Here is a 13,454-nt window from a genome sequence, read left to right on the forward strand (position 1 = left end):
GTCTAACTTTACCTACAGTCCGTTTATTGTCTTCCTTTACATTTCAAAAACAAAATCTGTCATTTTAGGTTATTATTGCCCGGGTTTATCAACATTTAAAATGAGCCCTGGTGCATGACCTGGGCAAACTCCATCAGCCTCAGGGGTGCTGCTGTAAATGACCCTGACTACTGACCTCTTAGATGGAAAACAAAGAGAAGTTCAGACCCAAGATTATTGAAGCACCACATTGTCTGGTTTGCTTACAGACAGTATACTGTAGTGTTTGACAAACCTGTTCATGCAAGTTATTGTTAAGATGCAGACATTTAGACACCACAATAACCATTAAACACAGAGGCTGCTTGTATACATCATTTCTTTTAGGCTTGTCCTGAATTAATTTACAGGATAAAGTCATTTGTCAACATTCCATGTAAATTATGCATTAGTCCCTGATTAAAAATGTTTGTTAGTGTTTTGTATAGATCAGCATCAATGTAATAATAATGTTTAGTTGCTTATAGACCTTAAAAGCAGCATGGATACATAGATACATATGCATAAAAGGCTGAAATAAAAGTAAGAGTAAACATAAACTAGTACTGTAAGTAAATATATGCATGATGGAAAGGGGAAATGAAGTTTGTAAAACAGTTTTAATTTGCTTAATTAAGCTTATTTGAGAGATTTCTTTGCCAATTGTTTTTGAAGTGTTGCTTCCAGTGGCACCATTCACATTGGAAAACAGAAATCCCAAGAGTGCCTCATCACATGATATTGCTCAAAGTTCCGAGAGCACGCTAACAAGTGCCCCGCAGCAGTAAATTCGTAAGAGGATTACCTCTCAGCTATTTTAATCTAATTACGAAAAACTATTTCTCCCTTGTTTCGTTTAGCTCTTATGAGATGGCAATAATTACAAACATGACCCATTTTCTATTAAATAATGAAGTTGATCCATCAAATGTATTTCCTTAGGATGCATATGATGCACATATATATATATATTTTTGGAGCAGTTTTATTGTCTAGGGATGGATAACAAGGAGCTTTCAAGACATCCACTACAGAGCGAATGTGTGACTTGAATGCTTAGCATATCTGCCAATGAGATATTGTTTCCAAAATAAAACTACTACTAAATCAAACAACCCAGTATTTGGTAGGGTTCCTCTATCATAAAAAGGTTGCATCATTTAACAGGTATTTTTAATACAATTGTTTTCAATACAATGAGAAAAATATTTTTGAGACATTTGCAGGCAAGCCTGTCAATTGCGAGCTGGTGTTACATATATGAAAAACATTATGCTGTGGCAAAAAGAGAACTTTCAAAAATGTTGTTTACCAAAAATGTAAAATTGCATCAGGTCACAGGTAGAAACTCAACACCAAATGAAATATATTGTACAGCATCAATACCTACAGCCGCAAACATTATCTGCGTGTTAAGTTTGACAGCCACAACTGCCACAAAAAAAAAAAAACGGTTAGGAACTGACAGCAAGGCAATTCAAATTCAAGTCATTTTTAAAATGTTTTACAGCCTTTCTATTGTTCAACTTTCATGCAAGCTCTGGTTTTACATGCAAGTGTTATTGTCCATATCACTGCAGAAAGAGTTGGATTTTAATATTAGTGACATGTGTTTACAATTTATGAAATATTTTCAAGAACACTGAGTACCCTACTAGTGATCCTCAAACCAACAATGTGAGGCTTGAATGCTCAGCTCCACTTTCAAATGAATGCCTACTGTCGAGAGAAATTATGCTCCTCCCCCTTGTGTTTTCTAGGGCAGATCTCTCCAGCAGAGAAGATTTCTCTGCATTTCTTCATTACTTTTACAAAATGTTGTCTAGAAGTCAAACTCAAAAAGACTTGACACTTACAGTTATCACGTAAGCTCATATAGAAAACTGCTCAATATTACATTTGAGCAAAACTACCTTGAGCTTCAAACTTGAGAAAGACTGACACCACATGGCCAATAGTATTACGAGTTCATATGTATAAACTGCCCAAAAAATTCCCACAGAAGGCAAAAATGATTGCCAATCCATTTCTCACTCATGTCAAATTCATATAAAATAAAGTGGATACAACTAAGCAAATAGACACATTAAAATATGGAGCATATTTAATGTGTCAAGAGAAATTCTGAAGATTGCATCTTTGCAAACTTCAGTGAGGAAGGTATCTTTCAGTCCTCTTTAAGCCCTCCAAAGACAGCTGTAGGGACACTCTTCTGTTCGAGCTGCACCTCTGTGAAAAGACCAGAGGATAAGACAATTATGAAATGCATGTTTAAAATTAAGACCTGTCTGCATGTATGTTTAAAAGAAGACAGATTATTTCTATTTTACTGCTGAGGCTGAGCCTTTTGTGCCAGTAGCTCACCTTCTGGTCCCTGGTTATCGTCATCTTCATCATCATCATCACCGATGTCGATCTCATCAGGATTAGCTTGTTTGGATAGTTCAGCCAACTCAGTGCGAGAGGTGTCACTCCTGCATTGGCAGATACAAAGAATGAGAATGCGTCTCCAGTTAGATTCTAACATGTATCATTGCCAGGAAATTCATCTCATGCAAAGGTTTTATTTAAAAAGACATCAAAGATTTCACAGGCGTAAGAAAAGAAAGAAACAAGGGATAGAGAACAAAAGGACAAACCTGACAAAGAGAATTTTCTCTTTGGGCTTGGGTTTGTCCTGCTCGGCCTCTGCAGCTAGCTGCTGTGCTTTCTGTTCCAGCATTTTCATGTCATCAATTCCCATTTGGCCTGGAGCAAGATCAGACACTGGGTACAACAAAACAAAAGGTTGGAAAAATAACATATATTATTACATTCATTCTTGGGCAGAAAAAAAGCATGTGTGGCTAACCCATTAATATAATTTAACATCCACCAATGTTTGGTACGGCCCAGACAGTTTACTGCTTAAGAGTTATAACACGCCCCCTCACCTGTGGAGGTTGTTGTGGCCTTCATCATCTGAGAGGTCATGAAGTTGACCTGGGTGTTGTATGTTGCTTGGACACTGCGTTTGATCCTTAACATTTCTCTAATAGTGTCTTCATTTCCATGGCGAATCTCAAACTCTTTCCATGTCTGCCAGAAAGTTGCGGTCACCTATAAGGTAAAGTTGAGATATTTTTAGAAAAGTACTATGATTTTCACTTCACTGATGGAAAGGTGACGTTTTATTTAGAAACGATAATGCCAGGAGGTTTATCTCACCCGTGGGTCACAAATCTGGGAGCAGTAGGAGTAGATTGCTCGGGCCCGATCAATTTCCCCGAGTTTACTCTCCATGTCGGCGAACCGCAGACACATGTCCCTGGCATGCATATCGGGAAGGACCTGGGTAGATAGAAGTGAAAAATAGTTTTCTGTTAATAAATTATCAATAGAACATTTAACCGATAATAATTTGAAAAGAAAACATTTATTAAATTGCAAAAAAAAGCTTAAAAACAACATGTCATATTCATAAATGCTATCCCATGTACCTCAATAGATTTCTGGTAGATGGCTCTTGTGTACGTGACTCCATAAATTTCTGCTGCTCTTTTGATGTAGATATTGAACATGGTGTGTCTTTCCCCATCATCTACTGCCTGCGTTGCTCTTTCATAGACAGCCATGGCATGTCGTGCCAATCCATATCCTTCCTCCAGTTTGGCATACAACAGGTAAATGGCTGGAAAGCAGGGCAGTGGTACAATCAGCAGACAGAAAAATATGAAAAACAGTGTGCCAATAATCTGCACACAAATTGTCAACGTCAGTATAACAAACGCAACTTACTCTTGGCAAACTTGGCAGGGCAGCCATCGAGGGCTTGCTCAAATAAATCCCTAGCTCTCTCCAGCTTCTTGCCCCCATAACGATCTATGAACTTGGTGAGGTAAGTGTTCCAGATGTCATAAACATTCGGCCACCTAAAGAGAGCAATACCTCGCTCGTATGCCTAAAAAAAAGAAAAGGTATTGACAAAGACATTGATGAATTGTTTAAAAAGTGTGGGACGTTGACAAAAGCAAAAAACACACACTGGTATGAAATGTTGGTTGAGTTAGTAAGCGGCATGTTATTACTTTAAAGCTTTCTTCATAGTAGTTGTGCTCTTCGAGGAACATGGCGTAATTGATGATGATCTGTGGTGTGGCGATGCGGAGGTCAATGATGCGGTCATACACTGCTTTTGTGGACTGGGGAGAAAGAAGTCAGGTAAGAATCCAATAAAACCTTTGCAACTCAGAGAGATGAATGAACAATCTGTTGTTAAAGCACACAGTGGATCGGACTTCACCATCAATAAATATCAGAGACATCCCCTGCTATATAAACCTTCTTCATATCTTTACTTCATATTATGGAGTAACATTCATCTGTTAACACAAAGACATTGTAGACATACCTGGAAAGTGCCGAGACTCTCCTCCAAGTCCGCCAGCATGGACCAGACCTTCAAGGACTTGTAAACTCTGTTCTGGACCGGCTCAGATACATCAAAGTACTCAGCCTTCTTGGATGGAATGGCTGTGGCTTTCTATATTTCAAATCATAAAAAAACAAAACAAGTTGTCATAAGTTTGAAAAGGTGCAATCAGAAAAACTCTTGATCAGAATTGCTGTAATGAGCAGGGCTTTACAACTATTTTAAAATCGATGCCAGTCAACTTATCTGTTGCACTGATTTCATACTCTCTACACAGGCAGAACTTCGACCTAACTTTTAAGTGGCTGATACTTTAATCTCCAAGGGCCCGAAACTATCAAGCATGCACTGACCACATGGTTTTGTTTCCACCAACAAGTGAATTGTTTGAAAGGCAGAGAGCTTCGAAAAGGCCACAAACAGAATTTAGTCAATAGTCAAGCTAGTGTTTTATAGTGTAATGTCAAACTTCTACGCATTACACAGATATGATATAGAGCTCAGGTTTAATCTATGGACTATTGTATCCGACACTAGGTTTGGAATCTTGACAGAGAATATGCTTTCACAAAACATTTTGAGGAATGTTATTGTAGTTTCTCGGTCCTTCCACTAGATGTTACTAAACATAAAGGGTAAATAATGCTGCTATTTTACTGTAATATCCAATGAGTGCAGATGTGAATTGAGTCTTACCCTCAGTATACGCAGTGCCTGTTCATAGTTCTCATGGCGAAGCTCCATTTCTCCATATTCACACCACACCGCAGCAAGGTCATCAACCTGCTTGTAGTTCACCTTTGTAGCCTTCTCAAAAATTGTCCGGGCCTGTGTGACAGTCCGTCAATGTGAGACATATCAGGATTAGAACAAGCTGCTCATATAATTTACAGAGAGTTCTTGAAATACCCATAGAAAAACCTCAGTGACTTACATCATCAAGCTGCTCATTTTCCTCATAGAACTTAGCGAAGGAAACCCAGAGGGAGTGAGGCTTCCCTGTGGCTTTCATTGGATCCACTGTCTGCACTGCCTCCGTGTATGTGTTGATGATCTGTCAAAGATAAGGTGAGCACAGACCTATTAGTTATGAGTTACCGGTGTGGTGTTTGTGAAATGTTATACTACAATAAAAATATTAATAACATTAAAAGCCTCACCTGCCGTGCATTGCCCTCATACAGTTTAACCCGCTTGTGCCACTCATGTACATTATGAGGGTTCTGTCGCAGGAGAACACTGTTCAACAAGAGCGGCCGCCGGGCTATCAGCTGCTCAAAGCGGGCCAGTCTAAGCTCCATGTCTACATCCTCTGGGAAAAGAGGAACAGAGTGTAAGGAATGTATGATTGGGTGCAGTGAAAGTAAAGTATGTTGCAAATATAAATGAATCCACAATAACCTTCTTCATCTTTTCCCATCTCAGCAGTGGTCTCCATCTTAGCTGCGATCATGCTCTCTTCAAACTGGGCATAACTATCAAACACTTGTGTGAAATCCCTTACAGTTACCACAGTAAGGATGGCCTCCTCATATACATCACGAGCCTGAGGAAAACAAATTGATCAGTATAAATTAATGTTCATTCAATTGAGGCAACCTAATTAGGTTATTATAAGGAAAATTTGTATTTTGGACAAATAACAAAATATCAATGTGTTGTATGACATTCATAAAAATTGAATCTATTTAAAGAAACACACCTTTTCAAAGTGACCACTCCTGATGTAATAGTCAGCTAATGAACACCACAGTTTTCCAAGTTGGTCTGTGAAGCGAGTGAGGCCTCCTCTGATGATGGCTCCAACATTCAGAGATGTCACTTTATCGGGGTTCTGGGAGATCAGGTCGCAGAGCTCATGCCACAGCTGTCCAAAAGAATACATGTTTAAACAAGATTTCAATTTTGCATATCAGCATACAAAAAACAAGCACATTTGGAAGGGCTTAGGATAATATTATCTTACCTGATAGTTAGACTTGCCCTCTTTGGACACAAAGCTTACGTCATTGACAACAGCCGCTAGTCGCAAAGCGGCTTCATCCAGGCGGCCAACAGAACGTAAGTAGTCTATGTATTCCTCGGTATTCTCCGGGGAAAGCTACATAGAGAAGAGAGAGCAGACAGCAGAGATTGAGGACATTTCCATGTACGCAAACAACAAGTTCAATTAAACATTGCCACTCGGACATCCTTCCCTTTCAAGATAAAATTGTCCTGTTAGATGAGAAAACATTCAGATATTTAAAAATAATGTTTGTATATTCATATCTATCATACCACATCAAATACATTCTCCATAATTTGCCACTGAAAGTGCACAAACACATCTATCAGTCTCATCTGAAACTTTGAAAGAAACAAATGGCAGTCGCTTTACAAAACTAGTTTGTGTCCCATGCTCTCACCTTTAGGTACCTGCGATACACCCGAATGGCTGTCTCAGGCAGGGGCAAGTTACGGGCAAAGCGGAGATACAGAGGCCAGATGCGTGGATGCTGTGTTACAGGAAGAGCTCTGAGGGCACGGTCAAATGTTTGCCGACTTCTTGTGATCTTGCATTGAGAAACAAGAAACTGGCAGTAATCGAGCCATATTCTGGGCATCTGGTTTAAGGAAAGAGAAAGTGGTTTAATTCAAGCACACAGACCACAATGTTAAAATATATATGTATATCATTATTTTGTGCTGTCCAGTGGATGTGTATAGAGTTCATGAACATGTCTTACCTTGTGCATGAACACTAATGCCCTTTCATGGCAATTATTGATCTCTTCATATCCTGGTTCAGTGACACATTTCCCTTTGATTTGTTTCCGCCTCTCTCTCAAATAATTGTACCACAGCTTATAGCTGGAAGGAAAAAGAAAAAAAAGTATTACACCATAAGCAACTGCACAAATCCTATAAGCATAGCATAGCCTTAATAAAAGTTAAGGTACTTAATGATCATTAACAACGCATAGCAGTGATGCAAAGACAGATGTCCTATCTTAATCAAGAAAAAATAAAGCTATACATGTTGTAGCATTAAAATGTTAATTTGCAGCTATCCCTAGCCACCTGTTTCTCTTTACAGTGGCAATGCTTTCAATAAAACGGTCTCCTGTAGAGGGAGATAACTTACCTGCCAGGCAGCTCTTTCAGAGCCCTCTCATAGATCATGTTCAGGGTGGATTTTCCTGCATTCTGTTTGAATTCGATGTAACGCATCCAGCACTTGACTGAGTACGGGTTCCTGATGATCTCTTCTTCATAAGGAAGATCATCGTCCTCCTAACAGAGGCAGAAATAACATAATATGTTAAGTACAACTGTAATAACTTTGTGAAAGAGTTGCGTTTGCTAAAGGCTAACATTAGCGCCACAACGTTATATGAACGTCACAATAACAATTCAGTCGTACATTGCAAACGCAATTAATATAATACAGCTATTGTGAGTTTAACATTTAAATATTTTAACACACGTAAGGAGCCAATATTGTCTGACAACGAATCTTTGATTCCAGGCTTACAAGCCATAAGCTAACTTCAACACACACAGCCAAGCTAACGTTAGCGCGCCAGTAAAAGTTAGCTAGCTAACAAACAATCATAAAAGCTAGCAGATAACACACAACATAATCAACGGTGTGGCTTACAAACATAACATCGGGTTTTCCGTTTAGCGAAGGCATTTTTTCCAAGAGAGATATGGCCGTTTGAGATTTAAAAAGATAATGCTAAGTGTAGCTAACTGCAGACTACTCAAAGCGTGTAGTCCTCAGTGTGACTTCCGGCTTTGTCACCATACGTCACAATCTTGGCAAATGTCGGTGGTTAGCCGTATGACATCTGCTTCTTTTTTTAGCCGCTACAACTGCTACTAGAGTGACTGAAGCATGGACTGTATATCAGAGGTGGGAGAAGTACTCAGATCTTATACTTAAGTAAAAGTACATAAACCAAAGTGTAGGAATACTCTGTAACAAGTGTCCTGTATTCCAAATGTTACTCAAGTAAAAGTACTCATTATGCAGATTGGACCATTTCCCAAATAATCATATGCATTATATGTTTTAATATATCATTATTGATGTGTTTATCAAGCTGTTAATGGTGGGAACAATTTATTTACTGAATTTACTGCTGGGCAGCATATGAATTTAGCCCACTGAAGTCTTATTTAATTGTTGATCATATTGTTGATCATTAATATCTGCAGAGTAACTAAAGGTACTACATGAATGTAGATGAGTAAAATTACAATATTTACCTCTGAATTGTAGTGGAGCAGAATTACAAAGTAACATAAAAGGGAAATACTCAACCAAAGTACAAGTACCTCAACATTGTGCTACTGCAGTACTCGAGTTATTGTACTTAGTAACTTAAATAGACTGCTTAATATATAAATGATTGATGTGATAACCTTGAGCTTGAGGAGTATTTCTGATAGAGACATAATGTCACATGCAAGTACAGCTGAAATGTGAAACTGAACACCGAGTATTTCAGGACAAATGACCACACAACACTATGCAATTATCACTTGGAAAAAAATATTTCAACATGACTGTTGTCCATCATGGATAACCCCATTCACTCTCTCCACCTGCAGCTGGATAGACAGCTGAGCTCCTTCTCCAACAGACTGCTCCAGCTATGCTGTCACAAGTACAGTTACAGGAGAACATTCCTGCCCACTACAATAACTCTGTACAATAATTCACCTCTGGCTGGCAGACAACTCACTGCTGCGTAGCGTAACTTGTGAACTGGACTTAACATGCTCACCTTCACACTCAACATTGTACATTTACATTATACTGATCTAATATTCCATTTCATTGCCTTATTTGTACATTTGTATATTTCTCAGTTTTAGTTTTTAGTTCTAATTATTTGTTATTTGTTTTGTTTCTTTTTGTATTTGGCTGCTGCATTGAAAAAATGTCCCAGATTGGGATAAATAAAGTATTTCTGATTCTGATTCTGACTTAAAATCACCTATAATTGCACACACAGTGCACACGGAATTTATGACTTGAGGCCAGTTTTTCGTTCCTGCTAATTGATGGATTTCAAAATACTTTATAGTAAGCCACATTTAAACCAACACAGTGCCCCACCTCCACATGTTTGAACTGGAGGATAAACTACATAAAGGAGTTATAATTCAATGCATTCTTAATAAAACATGAATAGAAAAGTGTGGCCAGTGAGAGTATACTGCAGAAAATCAATCTGTGTTACCTGTGTGAGTAAATGGGATGCACAAATATTTTTTCAATATCAGGTAAATTGAAGTAGTTTTTAACTTACTTTTTGTCTGTAAGAAATGTAAGAAATTAATAAATATTAAACCATTATATTATACAGATATAAAAGAAAACAATTAAAAGGAAATTAAAGTTTATAACACATAAATATACAAAAAATACACAAAACGCTATGTACAAGTATATGAAAAATCCGACCGAAAAATAAAATATGCGCAGTATAATTTTCAATTTTGAAAGCTGTGAACTTTTTTTTAACTATAATATAAATGTACAAAACAACAAAGGAATGTGCAACTTCAATGTAATGTTTAGGTGGAAAAGGCTCACATGTTGTGGGTTAATGTAACACATAATATCTACTGTATGTTAGAGGATAAGAATCTGTGTCAGCTAGGGTCATCGACAAAGACGGGTGTAGCTAATATAAATGGCATTTTAATACTTCTGAAAGGTATTTGGATACATGTCAATTTTCCGAAGAAGAATTTAGGTCATTATGTTTTGGAGCCCATGGTTTGGAAATCCCAATGGCATAGTTGTATAGTGTGTCAAAGACACTGAGCTTCCAAAACCGCAACACCATCTCCATCAAATGAATCACAAGGATAAAGATCTTTGAATTCTGAGTGGTCCTTTTTATAGGTCTTTTCTAAGCCTGGTTGGCAAATGTTCTTGTATTCCTTTCAAGGCAAGACGTAATACCACTTGAACTTTATGGAAAGGGCCTTAGAATCAATTTTACCAAAGAAATAAGAGAAGTGCCAAGTTCCTGCAACTATGCAACTAAACCCCTTTAATGCTTTTTCAAAATCAAATCCCTTGTCTGGTTACGGTCATGTTTAGTTGCAAGGTCAGGTATACACAAGTTCTATTTTAAAATTATAAAGTCTTTCTCAAGTTAGAATGAATAAATATTTTGTTGGAGCAAATAAGTTGTCCCAAAATCTGCCCATGTATAACACAGCATATATTTTGGGACATACTTTGGACAGTGCTATCATATTTATGCTTATATGAGCAGAAATAAAAACCACGTTCAAATATATTGTTTAAAACATGCTGTATAATAATATTAATATTATATGGCATACCCTTAAAATATATAAATGGTGTGTGAGTTACATTGGTGAATGCTATTTTACTTATATTGGGGATACCATTGGTATTCAATTTTACTGCATTTACTAATGTAAAATATGGACAAGTTCCGAAACTAAATACAAATTACATTTGGGTCAATTTTACAGAGACAAATTGTTTATTGTTTCAAAAATAAAAGTCAAGGCACAATTTCCATAAATAAGTAGTTGTCAAATTAGTTATGTGTTGGTCTTTTTGTATAAGATCATTGAATGATATTATCATCATCATATTGTCATTGTATTATATTCAAAATATACAGGGCCTTTTGCAACAATGGAGTTTGAAGCTGTGTGCCTATTTTACCTTCTATTCCTTTTAAGTTATGTAACGTTTACATCTGGTCCTACCTTGCTGGTTTGATTTAACATTTTACTACAATGAGTTTAAGCAGGGGGGGAATGATGCTTTGTTCATACATCACAATAAATTTCACTGTACTAAAACAATGTCAAAATATTTCTAAGTCACAGATAAGGTGTTCTTCAAAGCCGGTCTGTCTGGGTACCCTGAATAAGATGAGAGATGACGTCTGGCTGTGCTGCTGACCATGACTTGGGCTCTTAGAGGGTATGTCATGAGGAGTAAGCTAAAATGATGGAAAGGAGGTACAATTATGGACCTCTGTCCTTTATGATATTGAGATTATATATTCATAATCCTCAAAAACGAAATAAAATAAAACCAAGGACAAAAATCTGACAACAAATACAAAGGAAAAGTGTCTATATAATTTTTACAGATCTGTACAATAAGAAAATAAAATTCAGCTTAGGGCTTAAAAATGACTACGGTTAAAGCTTGCCCTACATACTGTACATGCAATGCTTTATTTGGGATGTCACAGGCGACAAAAAGGTCAAGGTTGCCAAGCATTGCAAGTCTTTGCAGTCTGTTACAGGGAGGCATTTTAACCATGACCTGGAATCTTGGAGCAGAATGAGGTCTCCATTAAATCTTTTGATACTCCTTCATCGGTTAGCCCTTTGGGTTTTTCACTGAATGCTACTTGGGTTTCAAAGCAGTTTTATATCCTCCTTAAGGGGATATATGTTTCAGGGTAAATATGTTCATGTCGCAAAAGCAACAGAAGAAATAAACACTGTGGATGTCGTTCAACTGCAGAATCCCAAAAATTCAAATGTCAAAGGAAGAACATATCTAATGGGTCCAAGTTAGAATAACCTTTTACCTTAATAACACAATGTAGGTTAGATGAGCATCCAAGTTGGCTGTGATCTAGAGTCATATTACAAACTTAACAAACTCCTTAGAAGAACTCACAAACATTTTTTACAGCTGGCAGCATGTGGTAGTAACAAATAAGAAACAAAAGATGGAAAGTTGCCCCTTGTAAAAGGTTTAATCCCTCCACTCTTCAAAATCTAACATTTGTGACAATGTCTTTCAATTATATCAATTGACCTTATTGGCATTCAAAGTATCAGTTGCTAAAGCATCATAATAAAAAAGTACACAATAACAATTATAATGTAAAGAAACTAACAAATGATGGAAAATACACGTGTTGGTCACTTGGATACTTTAAATCATGAGAATTGCCATAATAGAAATGAGTTCTTAATATCTTTTCAAGAAACTGTGGTCATCTCCTTAGTATGTAGCATCATGGAGAAGATCATTTTGCTTTGTGTGGAGCTTATTTTAAGCTTGATCTCAAATGCTTTGCCAACTGTTTTCCTGTCCATTTAGGGAATTGTAAAACAGTCTTTAATTTTGTTACAGGAGATATGCCAGTGTCCCGTAACTGTAGACAACAGCAATTTTGTTGACATTTCCAAAACTACCATCTCATGTGGCACAAACACAACAATATGATGTATGTAAATTCTATAAATAAGGTTTTTTGATTTTCAGTTATAAGATCAAAGAGTTCATAATACACTATTCACCCTACCTATTCTTTAAGTATTATTGACACGTAATTTTCATGGATTGCTTTTAGCCTCCATGAAAATTTCCCACCCAGATTTACGACCTTTAACCACAAAACCTACATTAAAGATGATTTTCGAGGAATTAGGAAGACTTTAAAAAACAGAAACCCCCCTGCTGGCTATGAAGATAATAAAAGATCATGTATAGTGCCAAAATGCATCTCCTTGCTTTTCTCTAAATATTTTTGACATTTATGCTTCCCTAAGCAGACCCCTAATGTTCTGCACTGAAATGTCTCTGTGTAAAATACATCTTTTTGTTGTTGGTAAAAAAAATACTGAGTAAAAGCATTTATTCCAATTTGTACATTGCATTGTTGTGATCAAGTCCACATTTGCAAAAAAATCAAAAAAGAACTTTAGTTAAATAGAATCATGCCTGTCATCTCCTCAAACATCCCTGCCACAAAATAAGCAACAGGATGGAAAAAGGTCATGACCAAACTGAGTGAGACTACTACTGACCAGCCACTCCCCTTCTCTATAAAAGAGGCAGAGCAGGACTCACAAGAACTGAAGGACACCAACACAGGTGAGTGTAATCAGAAGGTCCTCCAATTGTATGCTCTTTTTTGATTAGTCTGTAAAGTTAATGTGTTATTAATAACTTCATACTAACACATATTGTTTATAATAACCATTAATTATGTCCACGATTCTC

The 13,454-nt window shown here is 37.0% G+C and overlaps 1 protein-coding gene across 1 annotated transcript; it reads right to left on the bottom strand.

Annotated features, from left to right (window-relative positions):
• Positions 1 to 1,174: 1,174 nt before the first annotated feature.
• On the bottom strand, positions 1,175 to 8,234 carry xab2 (XPA binding protein 2). The gene is made up of 19 exons (XM_063903066.1): positions 8,073 to 8,234; positions 7,557 to 7,705; positions 7,159 to 7,282; positions 6,838 to 7,035; positions 6,396 to 6,530; positions 6,132 to 6,296; positions 5,831 to 5,975; positions 5,590 to 5,741; positions 5,364 to 5,483; positions 5,126 to 5,257; positions 4,409 to 4,540; positions 4,086 to 4,199; positions 3,796 to 3,958; positions 3,498 to 3,688; positions 3,226 to 3,348; positions 2,952 to 3,117; positions 2,658 to 2,784; positions 2,383 to 2,492; positions 1,175 to 2,247 (listed from the first exon to the last, which is right to left on the bottom strand). Exons 1-19 carry the CDS (start codon positions 8,106 to 8,108, stop codon positions 2,186 to 2,188), a joined length of 2,544 nt encoding a protein of 847 aa, XP_063759136.1. The 5' UTR covers positions 8,109 to 8,234; the 3' UTR covers positions 1,175 to 2,185.
• Positions 8,235 to 13,454: the final 5,220 nt, after the last annotated feature.

Source organism: Eleginops maclovinus, chromosome 16, assembly GCF_036324505.1.
Source record: "Eleginops maclovinus isolate JMC-PN-2008 ecotype Puerto Natales chromosome 16, JC_Emac_rtc_rv5, whole genome shotgun sequence".
NCBI lineage: Eukaryota > Metazoa > Chordata > Actinopteri > Perciformes > Eleginopidae > Eleginops > Eleginops maclovinus.

What these genes read in the sequence shown, in the direction of transcription:
- xab2 (XM_063903066.1), bottom strand. Translation starts at nt 8,108, where the DNA reads ATGCCTTCGCTAAACGGAAAACCCGATGTTATGTTT. An exon ending in ACTATGAAGAAAGCTTTAAA is followed by an intron (nt 3,959 to 4,085) that starts GTAATAACATGC and finishes TCTTTTTTTTAG; the next exon opens with GCATACGAGCGAGGTATTGC. An exon ending in TCTACCAGAAATCTATTGAG is followed by an intron (nt 3,349 to 3,497) that starts GTACATGGGATA and finishes CTATCTACCCAG; the next exon opens with GTCCTTCCCGATATGCATGC.